Source organism: Podarcis filfolensis, assembly GCF_964270895.1.
Source record: "Podarcis filfolensis genome assembly, chromosome: 6".
Classification (NCBI taxonomy): domain Eukaryota; kingdom Metazoa; phylum Chordata; class Lepidosauria; order Squamata; family Lacertidae; genus Podarcis; species Podarcis filfolensis.
This window is the reverse complement of record NC_139609.1, coordinates 63,040,836-63,062,347: the sequence shown is the minus strand read 5'-3', so window position 1 is coordinate 63,062,347 and position 21,512 is coordinate 63,040,836. Positions and strand designations below refer to the sequence as shown.

General features: G+C 43.0%; 1 protein-coding gene across 5 annotated transcripts in view; it reads right to left on the bottom strand.

Moving 5' to 3' along the window:
- Positions 1 to 21,512, bottom strand: part of RAP1A (RAP1A, member of RAS oncogene family) — an 88,685-nt gene that overhangs the window by 19,561 nt on the left and 47,612 nt on the right. For 4 of the 5 annotated variants that reach the window (XM_083617640.1, XM_083617642.1, XM_083617641.1 and 1 more), the window contains exons 2-3: positions 17,627 to 17,697; positions 4,732 to 4,815 (exon numbers count right to left, since the gene is read on the bottom strand). In XM_083617640.1, coding sequence (XP_083473766.1) covers positions 4,732 to 4,788 — 57 coding nt within the window. In that variant the 5' untranslated portion in view covers positions 4,789 to 4,815; positions 17,627 to 17,697. The remainder of the gene's footprint in view (positions 1 to 4,731; positions 4,816 to 17,626; positions 17,698 to 21,512) is intronic. The other variant, XM_083617644.1, reaches the window with a different exon arrangement.

The window sequence follows — 21,512 nt, the reverse complement described above, 5'->3', positions numbered from 1 at the left end:
TGAACACTGAACACCATAAGCATCTGCCTTGTCCTGGCCAACACATCTGCATTGTACAGATACGTACAGATAGGGAAGAAATTCAGTTCGGTCTGCAGACCAAAACACAGCCTTAAAAAAAAATTATTAAAATGCACTTTTCCAAATTTTGCAGTGTAATTGTTCAGCAAAGTAATGTGTACAAAAATGCATGCAATGGGGGCAAAGTGTGCTTTAAAATGCATATATTAGTGAAAATTTACAAAAATGCATTATATAGGGGAAATCGCTTTGCAAAAATGTATATATTAGGCAAAATTGCACAGAAAATGGGCATATTCATGAAGACTTTCATTTTAATTGCAAATTGATGTGGAAATGTGAACATTTGGAGATATGACAGACTGAGAGAAACCAAAATCTTCTACGAATTGACAGCTACACAAACATAAGCTGTTGTCAATTATTGGTTTCCCAATACCTTCCTACCAGGTAAGCTGTTGTCATAGCAACCTTCACCTCATTTAACTGGTTCTTAGTCCTGACTGCCTTAACCTCCACTGCCCTCAGTTCAGTTGGAGACAGTCATAATGATTTCTTATTTCTATATCCAATAATTACTCATCCCAACAGGAAGAAGATATTGTTGGCAGACGAAGGCTTATATCCTATTGGAATATGCAATTGTGAATGAGCCCCTGATGTTATGGCTAGCATTATTAGGTCTTATTCCAACATTGCCAAAACAGATTTCAGCAAAATCCAACTTTTGCAGGACAGGCACAGCAAAGAAAGAGACAGAACATCACTTGTCATCTACAGTTTACAGAATTGTAGAGTTGGAAGGGACCAGGAGGATCATCTAGTCCAACCCCCCAGTGGCGTAGCGTGGGGGGTGCCAGGGGTGCCGGCCGCACCGGGCACAACATCTGGGGGGGGCGCGAGTCCAGAGGGAAGGGACAAGTTCCTTCCTCCGCCGGGCTCCCCGCCGCCGCCGCCAGCCTTGCGCCCTAGCGCCCCCCCCCCCGCCGCCGCTGCGGCTGCGCTCCACTCACTGCTCGCAGGAGGAGCAGCCGCTGCAGCAGCGCCGACGCCGCCACCGACGCCTGGCCGGGCACCGGCAGCCTCCGCACCCCGATGCCGACGCCGGCGCCATCCCCTCGGCCCAGCCACAGGCGGCGGCTGCTTCTGCCGACTGGGAGGGAGGAGAGCTCCGAGGGGCCTCGACGCGCCCTGCCCTCCCCAAAACCCTCCGAGAGGAAGCCGGCGGGCGGGCGAGGGTCTCCCGTCGGAAGGGGGCGCCGCTGGCTCCGGCTCTCAGCGCAAGTCTCAGCCGCGGGGGAGGGGGGGCGAGGACGGAGCTCGGCTGGAAGCCCCCGGACCCGGCCGGGAGGAGGAGAGGCGCTCGCCAAGCCCGGATCTGGAGCGCCTCGGAGCGCGGGCTCCACCTACAGCCCAAGGAGAGGAGGGGGCGGGGAGGCGCCCGAGGGGAGGGGGCTTCGGCTGCCTCGGCCCGCGGGGGCTCCGCAAATAATAAATTTAATAAATTCCTGCTGAGCCTTTGGGGGGGTCTTTGGCTCCTTCGCTCGCCCCCAGCCCCAGTGGCGTAGCGTGGGGGGTGCAGGGGGGGCCGGCCGCACCGGCGGCAACATCTGGGGGGGGCGCGCTCGCACTCGAGTGCTAAAATCCACGGGTTAAGGGGCGCAAATTACTTGCCTTGCCCCGGGTGCTGACAACCCACGCTACGCCACTGCAACCCCCTGCAGTGCAGGAATATTTCACCCAACATAGGGCTTGAACCCATAACCCTGAGATTAAGAGTCTCACCAACTGAGCTCTCCAGTTGCCAGATAAAGGCATTCCAACCTATCGATGGATGGCAGCCAATTTGGGCAAATTGAATCATATTATAGGACTTAGACGGTACATCTGTATTTCCTTACCAACAACCCCTACTCAATCTAAACTAGCCACTCACCAGCATCAACTGACCACCCAGGGGCAAACCCTGGGTTTCAGCTCTGTCATCACAAAGAGCTCCATTACCCATCATTCTCATGTATCCACTTTAAAGCATCAACTACCAACTATAGTGGTACCTCGGGTTACATACGCTTCAGGTTACATACGCTTCTGGTTACAGACTCCGCTAACCCAGAAATAGTGCTTCAGGTTAAGAACTTTGCTTCAGGATGAGAACAGAAATCGTGCTCCGACGGCACGGCAGCAGCAGGAGGGCCCATTAGCTAAAGTGGTGCTTCAGGTTAAGAACAGTTTCAGGTTAAGAATGAATTAAGTACTTAACCCGAGGTACCACTGCATACCCTTCTTCTGTTTAGAACAACCTCCTATCTCTCTAAATTAGTAAATAAATGATTACAATCAGGCATTGCCATTTTTAATGCTCATAAACCAGTTAGTGAAAGTCAGGATACACTGAAGCTGACCACAAAGAGACCATTTTCCAGAAAATATCTTAGAGGCAGGCTGGTGCACAGAAATGTGATAGACTTAATGCTACTCTTTGCACTGTTTTGTTTAGACTCCCCCTATACGTTTAGTGTGTATGCCTATATAGACACACACAAGTTCTGTCACTTGATGCTTCTACTGTGATGACCTTTTCATAGTAGGTGTTTTGTGTAAGATTATATTTGACAGGAACATGTGACAACTGAGGAGAAGCACTTCAGACATCAGATGAAGAGGGTTTTAATTCACAGGAGCTTATTATTTATTCAAAAGACACTTTCAAATTGAATCGTACTCATTTTATGTTTGGGAAAGTGGACAGGCGGGAATGTGGGATTCAAACTGCGGTTGCCAACTCGGGAATGGACTTTTGGTTCACTACATTTGCTAACCCATCTAGGAAGTGCAATAAATCAAAATCCTTTTCTAAGTCAGCAACCACAGTTCCACATTCCTGTCAGAACTTTCCAGGAGCACCTTGAATTTCTATTATTTGTTGCCTGTGGATTCTGCATGAAATGCTTGACCAAGAGTAATGTGAAGACACAAACGAGATCACCCTCCCACCAACTCAGTTAGCCAGGAGTGCTGCAACATTCCAAAGATTATCAAAGACCTTTATTCCTATTGCTTTACAGTTTGAATTTTGCTGTTAAGAGTACAGAGGTAACTGTTGTACAATTTTAAGTATTTCTGTCCATCATCTCACTATTACCCGCCCCCCAAAAAATAGCAAAGGAGAACATCTTGCTCCAGAGCCACCCAGCAAGTCCACAGCTAGTAAGTGGCCAAATTGGCTTTGAACACTTGCTTTGTCACCATGGCATAAGCCCTTTTGGGGAAAGACGTATGTGCTCATTAGGTGTAAGTTGTTCTCTCATTCTGGTTTTATTATTTTAAAGCATATTGTGGGCATCCACTAAAAATGGTATCCCCATCCTGGCATGGCAGTTTTTAGTCTGCGTGTCTATTTCAATGTCACAGAGAATGGCAAACCACCAGCCACAGAATGCTACAAGAACCTACACCACATGGAATTCATTGCCTCTCTGAAACCCAGCTCCCCACACGTCTCACTTTATTTAAGGCTGCTTAAAAACAGGAGAAGAGCAAACACGGAGGAACAGTAATTTGAAGGCGTCTAATTTAAAATAGCCAGCGATGTTTACCAGCATCTAAAAATGTGGTATTTTTAAACTTTCTACAATAGTTCAGCTCCAGCAATTCAGACACAGTTAGCCAGAGCACAAGTTGCAAAGTCTAGAAAGCTACAGGGCTGTGACTACACTACAAAGCTAAAAAAAGTGTATTCCAAGCGAAACTCATAACCTCTCCAGAATCCTAGAGATCAGCACTTAATCAGAATCTGTTTTTCCACTATGTTGTGTAATAAAAAGGAGCCTGAGCAGCATGGCCAGTTGTTGAACAAGCTCTCAGCAGAAGTCCTAACCCTTTCTTGTGCCACATAATCAAGGCCCATCCCTATTCCCAAGGTGACTGTTTTACAAAGCCCAACACTGTACGTTATGTGGAGTAACGTACAGCAAAACGTGCACATTTTACAAAAATGCAGACATAGACAAACTGACCTAAACTAGGGATAGCCAACTGGTTTCCTCTGGGCCAGTTGCAAGCCACAGCCCAATTTTATTTGGTCCCGATACCCCTCCCTGATTTTAATCAAGGCCTGCTGAGAGGTTTGTATAAAATTTCACTTGCAAGGAAAAGCAGTAAAATCTCAACTTTCAAGGCACTGTAGATATCCCTTGGATGCTATATGCGTTATCTACATCTATATGCGTTTGTAATGCTATATCTGAACATATGTACATCATAATTTAGATGTCATTGCTGCTAGACAACACAAAATATTTACGGAGGCAGTCTCATGAGGGTATCAGCTTGTACAGAACAACACACGTTTTAGTTCCCCAGAGCACTTTAGAGAATAAAGTAGCCCCCTAGTAAACGGAAGTTGGAAATCCCTCACCTAAATAGTCTAATCACAGATTGCAGGCTTTTCTGGCTGCAGAATTCAAAGAAACCCTCCCAGTCACTGCCACCCTTCTCTAGAATTCCCCAACATCAAGCTCAGGCCAGCTTTTTCCTCCTACGCTTACACCTATTAAAAGTCATTGATTTCTTTGCTTTGTACGCCGAATGCAAATGATTAATTATGGCATTAACACCCAGGGTCGAGCATTTCAAGACTGCTTTTTTGATAATATTATTTGTATGATTATGGTCATGACGATTAAAAAAAATCAAGACCCAACTCACCAAAGCAGACTTCCCAACGCCACCTGAGCCAAGGACCACTAGCTTGTATTCACGCATGATGTGGTCTATTCAAATACTGACAGTCTGGAAAGGAAAGGAAAGAAGTAATGGAGTTATGGTCATCATGTGAAATAATGCACAAGGGATAGTAATGAACCAAACTGCTTCTGAATCTTCACATTCAGGCCTATTAACAGAGGTATATAGTGGCCAATGATAGACAAGTGTGATGTGGCTATTCCTTCTGCTAAACTTGATAACTCCTAAGAGACTCAATGAGGTCCACAAGTCTAGACTGGACCTGGTAGCCAGCCTTTATTATTTATAGTTGCCCCACTGCTATCTCTCACCTGTTTCCTAACTGACATAGAAGATTCAATATGGGTGGATGGCTACCTGTGTCTGAATTGCTGGGGTTGGCGGGTTGGCAAGGACAGCTTTTTACCTTCTGCAAGGCTCTGTAGATGTGAGAGGCCTAAAGAAAGGCTCTCCACCCAGGTACAAAGAGTGAGATAGCCTTCTCTCCTCTGAGCTTTCTTGATTCAATGAGAACTAATAGGAGGAGTGGCTTCTATCTCATAAACATTCACCAGAAGCAACTTATGACTACAACTGTGAATCTGTAGCTGTGTAGAGAGCAAGCAGTATGAACACTCACAGGTTTTAAACTCCAAGCTGTTGGTGTTGGGAGCCAAATGGGTCAAACCCTGGCTTCTCTAAGAACATCATAGATCTTTATCTTGCCCCTCAAGAACAGACAGAGGCATTAACAAAACGAAACTCGTTTTAAAAGCAAACAAATCATCAAACCACAGCAGGATGATTGAAAAATGTGTTGCAGTTTCCAGGCACAGTAAACATTGTATGGCAATACAAAACAAAAAACCACCACCACCATTCTCATGTCATACTGTTGTTTTAGTCGATATGTTCTCTTTGAAAGATGTTATTTTATGAGCAAATATTACGATAGTAAATCTTAAATAAACATAGTAAAAAGAGACTTCAGAAGCAGAGAATCTGATAAAGGATCGCCTGTATATTCTACAATTCTTTGACTAATCATTTTGAAAAGCTAAGTTCACAAGCCTTTGGCAGTTGCATCAACTTGCTTAGCAGAATACTTAATTCCTTGTTCCAAGTATTTTATTACTTTTTGTGTAAGTAAAAACATGTAACAGGCTTATACAACACACGTAAAATAACCCAGGTTTCCGCCCGTACAGCTGGTTTATGCCCGTACAGCTGGTTTATAACAATCAAACGAGACAAAGTCAAAGAAACGAAGGAGGAAAAAAATGGAGTAAAAATCTAAGAAAAATATAATGCCTCCCACTTGTGGTCCACTGTGCCACATTTAATGAAAGGGTGGGGAAGGAGAGAGAGGGAGAGGGAGGGGGGGAGAGAGAGAGGAAGAGTGTATGTATGTATGTATGTATGTATGTATGTATGTATGTATTTACAGTGGACGATCAGGTTGCGAACATGATCCGTTTTAATAATCCATTTAATGAGACCGAATTTAAAGATTTTTTCTATTGATTAGAAGCTTTTAACTGTTCTCCTCCCCCAGAAGTTTTAATTGTATTGTTTTAGTGTTCATATGTTTTCCCTGGTTCCTTTGGAAGAAGATTGTTATCATTTATTTATTTAGTTTTATATACCACACTTCATCACAAGATCTCAGTGTGGTTCACAGAAGATGTGCGATATAAATATAATGAGACTGAAAGGAGATATGATAGCCATCTTCAAATATCTAAAGGGCTGTCACATGGAAGACGGAGCAAGCTTGTTTTCTCCTGCTCTGGAGGATAGGACTTGAACCAATGGATTCAAGTTCAAGAAAGGAGATTCCAACACAAAACTGGAAATAACTTTCTGTCGGTAAGAGCTGTTCGACAGTGGAACAGACTCCAATGAGAGGTGGTGGGCATCTGTTGAGATGCTTTCGTTGAGATTCCTGCATTGCAGGGGGTTCAACTAGATAACCCTTGGTGTCCCTTCCAACGCTACAATTCTATGATTCTATAAGTAAATAAATAAATCTGAGCTTGGGAGAGAAATGGGCAGTACAAAGCACAGAGGCTGCGAAAGGAACTAAACTAAGAAACCTGCTCTGTCCTCTGATACTCCCGAGCTTCATTAAGCCACACAGAGAACTAATGCAAAAAATATCTTTTCCCTCTTAGATGATGTCAGATATTATCAAACTCAATTCTGATGGGTGGGTTAAACTTTGTAACAGTGACAAATAAGGCAGCTAGATGCATATATGAACTCTGGCAAACAAGACCCTCCTTAAAATTCCACTAAATGCATTAATACCTGCTTATGCAATTTATCTTTTCACACTCAGCTGCACAGAAGTATGTACAATTAAGCAAGAAAATTATAGTGGCAAGTTGCAGGAGACTGAGATTGCTTTCCCATCCCCGATAGGGAATGATTTAGGTCAATATTTTCTCCCTGTAAAAGGTCAGGCCTCACTTGCCATTGCCAACTGAGAAACCTTTCTGCTCCTCAAAGCAATGTCTGTGCCTTTTTATGGAAATCTCTCCAGTCACTAAGCTGCACCAGAAAACCTTTCATTCTCTTCAAGATTACTCGACAAATAAGGAAAATGACAAAACCAACGATAAACATTTTAACAGTGTTTACATTATAAACCAGCCTTCGCTGCCCCAACAACTGAGCCCAGCCAAGCCATGACATCACTTTCTCGTTCTTTTTTTTCAGTCCTCCCCAAGATAGCCCTGCTCCCAAGTAAGGATTCAGAAAAGCAAAAGCTATGGGATCAGAGCAGCCTAATTCTTTTGGAGAAATCACAATCCAACTTTGCCATTAGATTTATGAGTTTCCCCAACCATAACTCTTACTCTTGCTGTTATCCTCAGAAGTACAACATGGGAGGAAAATGATCTAGCTGACTATATAAGTAAGAAAAGTGTATAGTTATGTGCACAAGACCATTTTTGACTGTTGTGATGCTAATCTGCTCTGATTAAGTTTCATCAGAGGTGGCTGTGTGCTCATGTGAAACAGTAAAGGTAAAGGGACCCCTGACCATTAGGTCCAGTCACGGACAACTCTGGGGTTGTGGCGCTCATCTCGCTTTACTGGCCGAGGGAGCCGGCATACAGCTTCTGGGTCATGTGGCCAGCATGACTAAGTCGCTTCTGGCAAACCAGAGCAGCGCACACAAATGCCATTTACCTTCCCGCCAGAGCGGTACCTATTTATCTACCTGCACTTTGCCGTGCTTTCAAACTGCTAAGTTGGCAGGAATGTGAAACAGTAGCCAATAGCAATGGTACAAGACCAAGCAGTTATTACCACAGGCAGCAAAAAGCCAAGTTGTTTAGGCTTTTTACAGGAGCAACAGGACATCCTTCCTTCCAGCACTGGTACCTAAGCACGGGTATTTCTGTTTGGGGAGGGGACAAATACGACGCTGTGTGTTTCTATAGCCAACAAGAAAATAATCACTACTACAGCTTCCCTATATAAGGCTGCACATCTGAACCAGCTATTATCCCAAGATGCATTTGGTTGAAATTGAATGAAGGCAAGAGCTGGAATGTACTCAGTGCCCCTCAGTCACATGCCTATCTTCAATGAGGAAGGTCTTAAGTGGGGAGACTGTTCTACATATGTTGGCTCCCTGACTATGCAGGGTTCTAACTCCTCACACCTCGAAGATGCTACCTGCTTCAGGGCTCCCAACACCACCACCACCATTAGTAGAGGGTACTAGAGCTGGACACCATTTTGTGCAACACCATTTTGCCTGCTCATATGAGTGAATGCCTAAATACCACTAGTGTATTGGCTCCAGTAGTGCTCCAGGTCTGGAAATTTTATGCAGTCAAGGAAAGGAATATCTCTTCATTAATCCTTAGTGTTTTCCACCATTAAGCTAAGTCTCGAATACGCCATACAACAGGTACACTTTCTGGATATGTTGGTACAATGGTGTGAGGGATGCTTCACTGGGCATCGCACAGCATACTTTTATGTTTCCAGCTTACCACCCGGAGCCTGCCACTGTCTGCAGCGAAGCCCTGCAATACATTTGCCCAGTTTTGGACAGTGATCCTACTCTCAGCACAAGCCTTGGGCAGCAGGCTTAACTTTGCTTACTGCCTCCCAATGTGAAGCAGAGACTCACCAGCAACACCTAATGGGAAATGCAAAGCGCTCGGCTGGTAAGAATTTCAGAACGGGAGGGTTCAGAATCCATTTTTGCTAAGTAAATCTGGCAAGTCTTCCTCTAATATAGACAAACCAGCAATTCCTTAGTTACGGCTCCACATCCACTCTACCAATTTACCTGCCATCTTACCCTACATTTTCTCCCAAGGTATCTTGTGGGACCATAATCTCCATAGGCAAGGAAACAGGATGAAGAACAGAGGACACCAACTTCCAGTCACCAGAGAAACAAAGTCACATCCCCTTTGCAAAGGGAATATGCTCCTCACATGCTCAGAGGCACTCAGCTCTAGCTATCAAATGTGCAAATTCGCCCTCTATGACTGCACCATTAATTGTGGTAGAATAGACAGGTATTATTTTGTAAAAATCACACAACCTTTCAAAACAACATTCACTATCATGTTAGATATATGTTTCACACCCTCCACTATAATTAGTGCCTTTCTTGGGTGCAGGAAAATGAGTCTTGCAGAAGAAGAATTTGGATTTGATATCCCACTTTAGAGAAAGTTAAGACAAATCATTAGGTTTTTTTAACGCTGCTTTTCCATGGAAAATCATGCCCAAAGCATGAGAAAAAGAGCAATGTTTTAAAGTAATTTACTAATCAAAAGGTGCGTCTTCAAATTTTGAGCAAAACAGTTATACAATTATGAGGCCAATCAAAACATCTTTTATTAATACATATACATTGCAGTTAAGCAACAAATAAAACCATTTTTACTAAGATCTAACAGGAATATAAAACCAAAATCCAGCTAGCAGCAAAGGTATAGGTAGGACCAAGTACTATGGAGGCATAGTATCTAGCATGCACCAGGTGGTCTTCAAAGCAGCCCATAATAAGCATGCAAGATGTAGGTGAATCTGGCCTCAAGTGAGAGCAGCTGCTCTAAGGTCTCTAGAAACATGTGTGACAACGGGTAGCTTTCTCCTCCTGGTTTTCTTAATCTACACCCATGTGCTGCTGTTGCAAGAGTGGGGTTTCGTCTAAGAAAAAGCTTGATGCCTGGGCTAGGCAACCCAGCTACCAAATTCTAGGAGGTCAAATCCAATCTATTCCTGGTAACAGTTTGCTGTGGTTGTTCCTATAGATGTGTGCAGACTAATAATGGCCACAAATGAAATCACTCAAGTGTTTCACTGGTGTTCTAGTATGTGTGTCATTTAGTTAGTAGGTCAGGAGGAGGATAACAATTCTCTTCTTGTGCAGGCATTTGAGTCAACTGTTCTGCCAATTACTCTGCTGGCTGGCAGCTATGGAAAGAGTGCTGAAGTTCTGAACAATGACCACATTGGTTTTTCTTGAAAGAATGGGTTGCAAAGGAATCTTCTGAATAGCTGTCTGTCTAGTTTGACACTCTGGTGTACAAGATATAGTATTGGGGGACGGGAAATTGGGGAGGGCCCACTCCAGACCAGCAATATACTAAGGTGAAATTGTGTCACGCATCTATTAATTCAGTCTGGTCCTTGGTTTTTTGTTTTTTAAATGAGACAAATACCCAAGCAGATATTTATTGAAAAGAATTATGCTACTATTTATGGGTGACTTTTACTGCTATACTAACCTAGCCATTTTTCTTTTCTTTTCAATGAACTGCCACATTTGCTTACTAATAGAGGGTTTTGATGCAAGCTTTGCTGTAAAAAATCTATGTGACAAAACACATCTGCAGAAATCAGAGGAGCCAACAGCAATTTACTAAATAGGAATGAGAAGAGCTCCCAAACATTAGATTGCCAAAGGCTAACTAGAGGGCAAGGCGGAGGACAGGGCCCAAACAAGTCTGAAACTAGTTCTGTGTACCCAGAGGTTTTTGCCTTGAGTGTTTCTCAGTTAGAAGTCCCCCGCCTCCAGCAGTCTAACATGTTGCACCACCTCAAAAAAACTGATCTTGAAAGCAGGGAGCATTTCAAAAGCCAATTATGATGCAGCATAGGAGCTCAAGGAAAGTTTTTTGAAAAAAATTGAACAGGCACTATTGGTTGTACAAGCTTTTCGTTTCAGGAGGAATAGGAAAGAAACACGCTATGAAGATATGACCTTCACACAGTGTTATGTAAGCAGCTTCCTGCAGACGACACGGGCACCATACTAACAGCAACTTGGGAGTTGAGCACTTCTCATGCAGTCACAGCTCTCAGCTTCATTCTCCCCATGTGTAAAATGCCAGCACCTGGCCTCATTTCCTCATAGGGAAGTTGGGAAGTTTAATTAGGTAATTGCCATAATGCTTTTGGCAGGAATGACAAACATCATTACAAGAGCAGGTGCAGAATGCTCAAGCATATCCATAGTATTCAGGCAGAACTGCCAAAGGCCAGGCCAAGGCACTCCACAGCATCATCCCACTGGTTTTAGAAGGTTTTTATGAGTCCCACAAGGCTGGCTGCCCCTTCTCTTGTTTACTCTCAGGAGAGCCTCCGGCACCCAACTGCAAATGCTTCCCAGGTCTAGCTGGACCACATTAGCATAGGGTATATATATGGGACAAAGCTCCAATATTTAATTTTTTCTTAAAATAATTTTTATTAACTGGCCAATCACATCAAATTAAATCACATCACATAAATTCCAAATTACAAAGCCAAATTTTTAACCCATACTTCAAGCTCCAAAGGGGGATTCAGATCATCTTCTTATTACTGCGTTAATGTCCAAATCAGTCCCAATCAGTCCAAACAAAATTCATAATTCTATCCAGTCTTATCTTGGTGTTTCCACATCATATCTTGTTCATATAATTTCTATTTTTCCTTTACGATCTCTTCTGTTCAAAGCTCCAATATTTAAGGCCTCATCATCTAACGATTTCCATCATGTACGTCAGAGAAAACTTTCAGGCCCTTGCCTGTGGGACTTTTCAGGGAGGGTAGCAAAGCATAGCTTTCTCTTTATCCAATGTCCCTCCTTTCCCAATAGCAGCAGAATACTTGAATGTATACATTTGGGAAAAGCTGTAATACAGGATCTGCACCTCATTATATCTCAGAGGGCTCAGAGTAGTTCCCATAAATCTGTATAACTACATAACACTATCTAAACAGGAAATATTAGAGTTATGTGGACAAAGGGTCAAAGGGCTTGGCAATTCGGAAGGAGGGAAAAAATTGCTAAGGAAGGACACCAAAACAGCAAAGTGCTTTTTCAGTTGCGAAGCCCTAAAGAACTTGAAAGTTACAAGTGTTTACAGAGTAGAAAACTATGGCACGAAAATGTCCTGAGGGGTAGTCAAGGTAGTTTGTAGGAGAAGTCTTGTGGTATCTTAAAGACTAACAAAAATACTGATCAATTTGTTTGCAACATGTTAAGAGATTCCTCTTCCGTTGCAAATGAACCAAGACTCTACAGCAAGGGTGGGGAGCCTATAACCCTACATTTGTGGTTGAACTCCAGCTGCCATCATCACTGATCATTGTCCATGCTGGCAAGAGTAGGAGTCCAACAATATCAAGAGGGTCACAGGTTTATCATTTGTACTTTAGGATGACAATGCATTCAATACCCTGGCCATGTTTGCACAGTCAGATCCTGACTTAATAAACTTGGATATTCATGGACTGCATGTACCTGTATACAGCCTCATTGCTGCTGCTTGCATTCTTCCGCATGCACAAGCAGTGAAACAAACCAGAAAGCCAGAGTTAGCCATAGCTTCCTGTCATGTGCAAACTGGAAACTATTGCTAATGGCTTCCAAGCATTGGCATGGAACATTTGGCGAGCCAACTTTAACCCAGGATTGAAAGCTTTCTTTCAAAACCTGGCCAGTTTGGAAGCTGCTAACCAAAGTTTCCAGGAAGCTATGGTTGACTGCAGCTTTCTGGTTTGCTTGACCCACTTCCACAGAGAGAGGTGTGATGCGGTACACAGGAGTTGTGTGTAGCTGCACACAGTTGGTGTGTATCTAGTTTCTCAAGCCAGGATTTGATTGGGGGGCTGCGGAAAGTGTGTTACAATTCGCTACACACACCAGAGTCCAGTATAAACACATTAAGTGCAGGGAAAAAAAGTTATGAGAAATGATAGACCAATCTGCAATGATCAATAAAAGCTTAAGGCAGAACAACTAGGCTCTCTCACTTATGGGGTAGAATACAATTCTAGACAACATGCTGAGCATCTCAAAAATGGCTCCCACTCTATATAGTAAAAATTTCTAGATTTCATGCTGGTATCACATGACAGGCAGTAAAACTGAGACTGCAATCCTATTGTCATAGACTGGTTGGATGCAGAGGAATGGTGGCTGGAATCCGCTGGGGAACCACCAACGGAAGAAGGCTCAGAGGCCAGGGTGTGGTGGTGGGACAACAATCAGTAGTCACAGGGAAAAGGAGGGAAAAGAATGAGAAGGAGAAGCTGAAGGTGTAACAGGGCTTAGTAAGCTGGGAGAGTCTGTGGCAGACAGAAATCCAGAATCAGAGGCAAAAGCTGAAGCATGGAAGGAGGGAGTCAAGAGGCAGAGATGAGTCAGACTGGTGAAGAGTGGAGAATCACTGGTATCTCTTGCTGCGAAATCCCTTGTGACCATTAGTTTAGAAGCAAGAGATGCCTATAACTTTACAACAATGAAAAGCCTCACAGTTAGTATTCAGTGTCTTTTCCTGTACAGCTGCCCTGGAGGTACACAAATAAGCAACCGTATTTGCACACTAAAGGTGGCAAAGCACTTCAGTCATCATTATTTGCATCTTGTCTTCTACTTGAAAATTTCCCTAAGCAGCAAAATTCACTTTCTTCATTTTACAAGACTGCTGTTTTGTACTGAGAAGAGGGGAAGTTGTAATTTTGGAAAGTACCGAAATCGGTAACACCAGAAAAGAAGCTTTATGTTCAAGCTTTAAGAGAAGCTAAAAATTTAAAGAAAAATAGAAAATAAGGTTCAATTTATTCACACACTTTTCTACAAGCAACTTTTTTAAAAAAACAATGCAATCAAATAATGAAATCTATATTAAGCTGTGACCCTAACCCTGTCAGCTTATCTTAGAGACATAGAGGCACATGGCTGCCTTAATTTTTGCACATCTGTCTGGGGCCTTCTTTCACCCAGAACAGTATATTACTCTGATTTAGGATTAACTGTAGATGAGATACATAAAGCAGTACCCATTTATTCAGAATATGGACTGTGAAATATAGGATGTGGACAGACACACCCCCATACCCACACCCTATAGCAGGGGTCAGCAAACATTTTTGGGAGGGGGCCAGTTCACTGTCCCCCAGACCTTGTGGCGGGCTGGACTGCATGCACACATGCGGCGGAGGGGACTTCTCTCTCTCCCCCTCTCTCCCCTCCCCCTGCCTACTATGGTGCTTCCCGTGCAAGTGTGGGCTGGCTCCAGAGAGGCGCTGCACTCTGCCAACCACGGCTCCTGTGCCTGCCCTTGCTTTCAGGCTGCTCATCCCTCTGCAGCCGACAGCCTCTGCCGCTTGCAAGGGCAGGCACAGGAGCCGTGGTTGGCAGAGCACAGTGCTGCGTCTTTCCGGACCCAACCAGCCCTTTTGGAGAGGCGTTGCACTGCACTCTGCCAACTGCGGCTCCTGTGCCTGCTCTTGCGAGTGGCAGAGGCTGGCAGCGGCAGCAATGGTGAGACGAGCTGCCCCAAAGGGCTGGCTGGCTCTGGAGAGGCGCTGCCCAAAGTGGTACTCAGCCAGCTCAGCCCAGCTCCCTTCCTCCTCTACAAAGGGCAGGGAGAAGCCAGGAGGAGGGAGGGAGGAGGCACTGCAGTGTGTGAGAGGGAGAGGGAGGGAAATGGCGCCCCCAAAAAATGGCACAGAAAAAAATTAATGAACAGAATCCCCACAATCCACGGACTGTCCGCGGGCTGGATCCTGAGGGCAATTGGGCCGGATCCGGCCCGCGGACCATAGTTTGCCGCCCCCTGCCCTAAAGACTACTGCCATAGGCTCAAGACTACTGCCATAGGCTTCATGGTTAAGAATACTTAGCCATAGTTTGATGGTGTGATGTTTAAAACTGACAAACTATAGTATAAAATGAACCAGCGAGCTAGAATTAGGAACCACATTTTGTGCTAACCATGGTAGAACATGATATCTAAATTGACAAACTACAGTTATGATTGTTCCTCCTCCTTAATGAATTACTGCACCTAGAGACTGAAGTGCTGAACTGATGGAAAAAGAAAGCAGAGAAGCACTGTTTGCACTTGCATATTTTGGAAGCTTAAGCCATGCTTGGCACAAACCATGGCTTGGTATGTTATCTAAATGGATCCTTGCAGACTGTATCCAGATTCTCATGTCTCAGCTTAATAAGCTAAGATGTGTGTAAGCCTCTCACCCTATGCCACCCCTTCCCTTATTTGTGGGCTGCAATAAGCTGGGAAGTCTTCAGTTAAGCATAGCAATTAATTAACCATAGCTTCCCATGATGTCTGCCCCAGGGAACTATGGTTAACAGGTTCAGAAATAGATAGGACATTAAACAGTTTGAAGTTGATTAAGATCCTAGCTTGTTCCAAACCTTGTAACCTTAGTTTTGTGATTGTGGTGGGAAACTATGGTTAACTGAAAATGTCTGGAATTAACTGCAGCACAATGGGAAGGGAAGGGTGCATGCACACAGACACAAGCTTAAGAAGTCTATATATGCTCATCCAAACCTAGCCATGGTGTTCTTGCCAGACTATCATTTGAAATGTTATATGATTTGCGTAACAAACCAGGAGCCAGGGATAACCATATCAACCTAGGAGTAGTCACAGGTCAGGCAGTAAAATTTGCTCATTCATATTGTAGAAAATACAGGAGCAAGGTCTCTCATTTAATAAAAGACTTTTATCTCTTACTGGTTACATCATGCCTCTTATTGGTTAGTCAGCGGATACCTGGGCCAGACTCTATGCCAGTTTTAAACAACCTCATTTTAGATGGATTGCACAGCTCATAAAACTATCATGAGTTGGAGGTGAGGATGCAAGTTTATTTATCGCTTAGATTAAATGTGACAAACTCTATTGAGGAACTACATATTGCTTACTGACAGATGAACAGATGAATTTAATCCTGATAGGTGAATTCAGAACACTTTCTGTAAATGCAAAGACCCGCCACGAATATTTAAGCTGGAAAAACCTGGCCAAACCGAAATGCATTGTATTACTGACCCTGTACATTATAATTATGTAGTAGTTGAATAACTCCAAACATCCTCAGAGCACTCAGTCAATTGCCAGCCTTGGGATATAGGTCAGTGATGCTTGTTTTATATTAAATAAATATATCCAGAAAAAGATGGGTGGATGTGCTGAAAGAGCTAGCACTCAAACTTCAGTAATGGACTAGTTAGCAAGAGCCACGATGGTCCAGAAAAAATATTGTTTAACTGATCAGGGAGACCTGGGTTCAAATTCTGACTGACCCATGGATGGCCTTCTACAATCCACTTTCAACTCTCAGTTCAACAGGCACAAAATGGGGCAGTGATTTTCTGCAGAGTGTTTGCAGAGAAGTCTTTAAAGTGATATAATAAATGGTGCATCCAAGAAAGGCTAAAGGAGTAAGACAGGGATGCATTGGTAGAGCTCTAGGTGGTCCGCAGTAGATCCTGCCAGGGTTTTGAACTTCCAGCTGCTTAACGATAACTATCACAAAGTAAACTTTTTCCACTTAAATTAGGAGGTTGAATTTTAATTTTATATTCAGAAGCAAACCAGAAGTGGGCTATTTTTTTGAAAGGATAGTGAACTCATTTCAGTTCTGGTACAAAAAATGAAATTCCTAGGCTCAGAAAGCACTCAGAAATTCCCTGCTCATTATTTTTTTAACGTGTGTCTTTTGTACCTGGCTGGTAAATCTTGGGGTTCTAATAAAACACACACACACGATTCAACAAGCCTGAAGACTACTCACCCTTGCTGTAAGTGTCATGACTCCTGTGGATACATCTTGGTGGGACTGGTCAGAGGGGTAGGAGGAATGGGACAAGGGCAGCGGACTGGAGGAATTCGTGGGATTGGCCCAGAGGGTTGGGCAATGCCAGTCTGGACCCAGTGGAGTGGCCTGGCAGACTGTCAAAAGAAAATCCCACCTCGGTGCCACTGGACACCCCAAGGGACACCCTGAAATTCTTTCCCCTGCCATCCTCATACTTGGGTACATGCATAATGTAGTATGAACTGCGTAAAGGCAATTTGATATGCCTGTGCCCATCTTGACCTTTCACTCACTGTTAATTTAGGAATAAGCTGTGTTAGATGCAAAAGTGCACCCAAATATGCAGAGGATGCAAGCTGATGTGTTCAAACATCAGGAAATATCCATTCCGCTCACCCACATTTACGCAGGAGGATGTCAAAATATTGAAAACCTTGAGGCATAGCAACAATCTAAGCAAAGAACGGGATGTTGTAGTAATGCTTTTGTGGAAGGATAGTTTGCGTTAACTTTTGATAACGGCAGAAAGCACATTGTTTAAAAACATACTGCAGGGGGTGGAGAGAACAGAAATTTTGAAATGCATGGGGCTCTCTCTTGCTTCCTCAATGCATGCAATGTCATAATTTCATTAGAGGTTTCATAGTTCAAAGACAGAGACCATGCCCTGCATGCAGAAGTCACAGGTTCAATTCAAGACACCTCCGGTCAGAGCAGATGTAGATATTATTATTATTATTTAAAAACAAAACAAAACACTCCATACCTTGGCATATAAGATCTCTCATCAGTATTGACAGCACCTGCTAGAGGTCTTCCCAATCTCCCTCCAAGGGACTAAAAAAGAAAAGAAAACTGCAATTAATTACTTTTAACCAATTTAAAAATAGAATATGCAAGATCAAATTCTTATTTTACAGGGTTTGCCTGCCAAGCCTTACTCAACAAACTTTAAAGACACTTCTCTCTTCTCCCCATTCAATGAAGTAATGCTTCCCAGTACTGAGCGCACATGATTGTGGAAAGATGAATTCATCTATTAACAAGTCAGGCTATCTGGAACATTTCAAGTGAATGTAAATTTTGGAATCTCGCATTTGTGTGACCTTATAAAACCCAGCAAACAAAAGTTTACAAAAGTCTGAAGTAATACAAACTGATTCAAAAGGGCAATACTACTATATAATTTCATGGCAAAATGCCTCTGTGTGCCCTGAACATGAACTATGATCATCAGAATATTTGCAGGCTCAACATTCTCCAGCCTTTAAATTGTGGTACCCAACGCCCAAGTCTAGTTTTCTCCTCACAAACACACCACACTTCCTAAGTTCATGAAGCAAAATAATGGCATAGTTAGCTTAAACAATTTAATGCTAACCATAGGAGCCTCCCACTGTACATTCTTACATTATATTATGCTAACTGCTGAACAACCCAGCATTGTCTAAAAACTGCCGTGCTAAACTGAATGGCTAGTACTAGAAAAGAGAACTTTTGCATGAGCAGTTTGATGAATTTTCTATTAATTCCCTAAGCATTTTTGAAGCATTTGTACTTTTACGTTATCTGCTATTGCTTTGTGGGGACCTACAAGGGCTATAGAAAATATTATGACACTCAATCACTAGTTTGCTCTCCCCTCCCCTAGAAAAACTAGCTATTAACACACACAACCTAAAGAAAAAGCCAATAGAGGACTCATAAAAAAGCAAAACTTCCTGAGGCTCTACAACAGCTCAATGCAACTTCTCATTAAAGCAAAGCTACAGTACAAGCTTGCAGTCACGTGCCTTTACATGGAATACCCTGCTTACACAAAGGATATACTACGTAGTTATTTCTGTTGGGGGGACATAAGGTACCAAGCAGTACCTTTTATACAAATTCCCTTGTGATGCTTGGGATTACAGCAGTGTGGTTCATGCAGTACTGTCCCACAGTTTCCCTAATACTTAAATAGCTTCACTAGTGTTTAAAAGTCTTTTTGGAGTAAAAGGAGACACAGCTGTGTCATTTATTGCCATGTTCTTTTTTCTTGGTCTAGCCTTTGCTTCCAGCTTTCTTCAACAGTTATCTCAGTTGCAAAATATATCTTTATTGTAGTCTGTGCATTATAAGTGAAGTCTTGCGAGAAAGATTTCTCTCCAGACAATTGGCTAATTATTTGCTTGCTTCTAAAACCATCTCCCGTTTTAAAAGCAATGGATCGTATTCTCCTGCGCAGAGACAAAGAGGTAACTAGTGTTTTAGCATTCTTTCTTAGTCCACGAGATCACTGAAGCGCTTATGAGCTAAAATTAGTAGGTTTTACACAGCCTGAAAGCCAGCACAGAATGTCTCCATTGAGAGATGACAGCCCATTAGAGGAACTGTGAAGGGCCTGGCTTCAGGCCCAAGGGAGTCTTTCAGGGACAAGGTTGGGGAAGAGAGAGATCATCCCAAGTGGGCTTTTGTCTCAGGCAGCCACAGGCCAGCTGGCTTTGTCTTGGGCAAAACAGGAAGGACTACAGACCACTCACCAGAACGTGTTCTATTGAAAATACAACAATTCCTTCTCTGGGCAATTTCTGGAGTTGAATGTGGCACTTCCAAAAGCAGGCCAGGCCCTAAAGGTTACCTGAATATATAGGCACAAAGACCATGTCCCTGCTCTATAGGAATCTGCTCAGTGTTAGCTGTGAAACACTTAACAGTGTGTGGGGTGCCATGCAAATATGGCATGGTCACAGAACAAGAGAAGGTGACAAGAGATGAAACAGACGGTGTCTGGATAATCAGTCATATGGAGTATTACAGTAAGCACGGGGGCAGGTTTGATTATCACTCCCTGTCCTGTTTTCCATGTCTCCCTCTCTGCTATTACTTGTGAGAAGAAAGAAGGGCTTTGTCACCTTTGGTAAAGCATAACAGCCTTGCCTCAAAATTTGCTGACTTCACCTTGCTAGCAATTCCAGTGTGCAGGCCAGCCTGGTGCCATTCATTCTGCTCAGATAAGCAGCAAATGTTTGTCACTAGCAAAAATGTAAGGCACAGAATAATTGCATTTCACGGTGCCAATGGGCTCCTTGGTTACCTAAGGATACAGTCTAGAAGAGCTCCTTTGGGGAAGGGGGAAGGAGAAGCAGCAGCTATGCTTTGTACTGCATTTTGAAACAATTTCCATCAAGCTTTTTTGACTCTAAGGGAGTCCATCACACACACACACACACACACACACACACACACACACACACCATCAGAAACCAAGTTACTCTTGTGCAGAGACTACTATATACGTAGAAGAAAGGGGAATCGGTACTTAGCAATAAGACACACTATCTCACCACAGCCAACAAATCAATGTACTTAAAAAGGATCCTTCTTTGGTATGTTTTCTATTTTTGAAATAGAATTAAATTCCAAGTATACAAGACATGGCCAAGAGCTACACATAAGCATCATTCCATGTACTCAGGCTGTAAGCCAGTGGCCTAAAATATGCATGTTCCACAGAAAGAAACAGCTTGGGAACAGTGGTGCCTTGACTGTATAAATCCTGGGTAGACCAAGGTTTGCCACTACATTAAACATAAGCTAAAACTATTATATACTATTACAACTATAATGTACACCAAGGTCATTAGTAGAGAAACCCCCATTTGAAGGTCTAATAATGTCAACTAGACAGCCAGTGTGGTTCAAGTGTCAGACTAAGACCTGGAAGACCAAGATTCAAATCCTCATTCATCCACAAAGCTCAATGGGTGACTTTGGGCCAGGCTCCATCTCTCAGCCCAACCTATTTCAGAGGGCTGTTTTGAGGAGAAAATACTGGAGAAAGTGGGGGAATTTGTATGCCATGAATTCTTTGGAGGACTGGTGATACACAAAATGTAATAGAAAAACAGACTACAGTGGTATCTTGGTTTACGAACTTAATCCGTCCCGAAAGTCCGTTCTTAAAGCAAAGCGTTCTTAAACCAAGGCGTGCTTTCCCATAGCAGCAGGAGACTCAATTTACAAATGGAACACACTCAACAGGAAGCGGGACATGTTCTTATTCCAAGGCAAAGTTCACAAACCAAAACACCTACTTCCCGGTTTGCAGCGTTCTTAATCCAAGTTGTTCATAAACTAAGCTGTTTTTAAACCAAGGTAGTACTGTAATGGTATTGAAAAGTCTCTTTTTCTTTCAGGAATCTTGACATATTTATTTCAAGGCTTTCCTTGGGTTTTCTATTTTGGTTGTTTATAAAGTGTGAGAGAAAGGCAGCTCAGATTCCTGCAAAATTTGAAAAGGGTGATTCAGGTGCTCGAAGCCGTAGAAAGTCAGGTAGAAGAGACGATATATGAAAACTTTTTGCCTACATTTTACCTGCTCTATGTAGCTCTCAAAATTTGGTAGGAAATATTTTGAATCTCTTTACAAAGTGTAGGAGCTGATGGATAAACAGCTCTATAAAACTTGTGAAGGTTGCAAGGCCTAGTGTCCCCTCTCTCTTACAGTACTGGATGCAATAAAAAGCACATTTATATTTAAATTAAGTGATTTTAGGCAGCAAAACAATAGGACAAATAAGCTTGCAAAAAAGATAACAAAAAGGAAAAAATTCAGTTTCTACCAGTGTTTTGCTCAGCAGTTCAGAGAACATAGCATAGTCCTGTCGAAT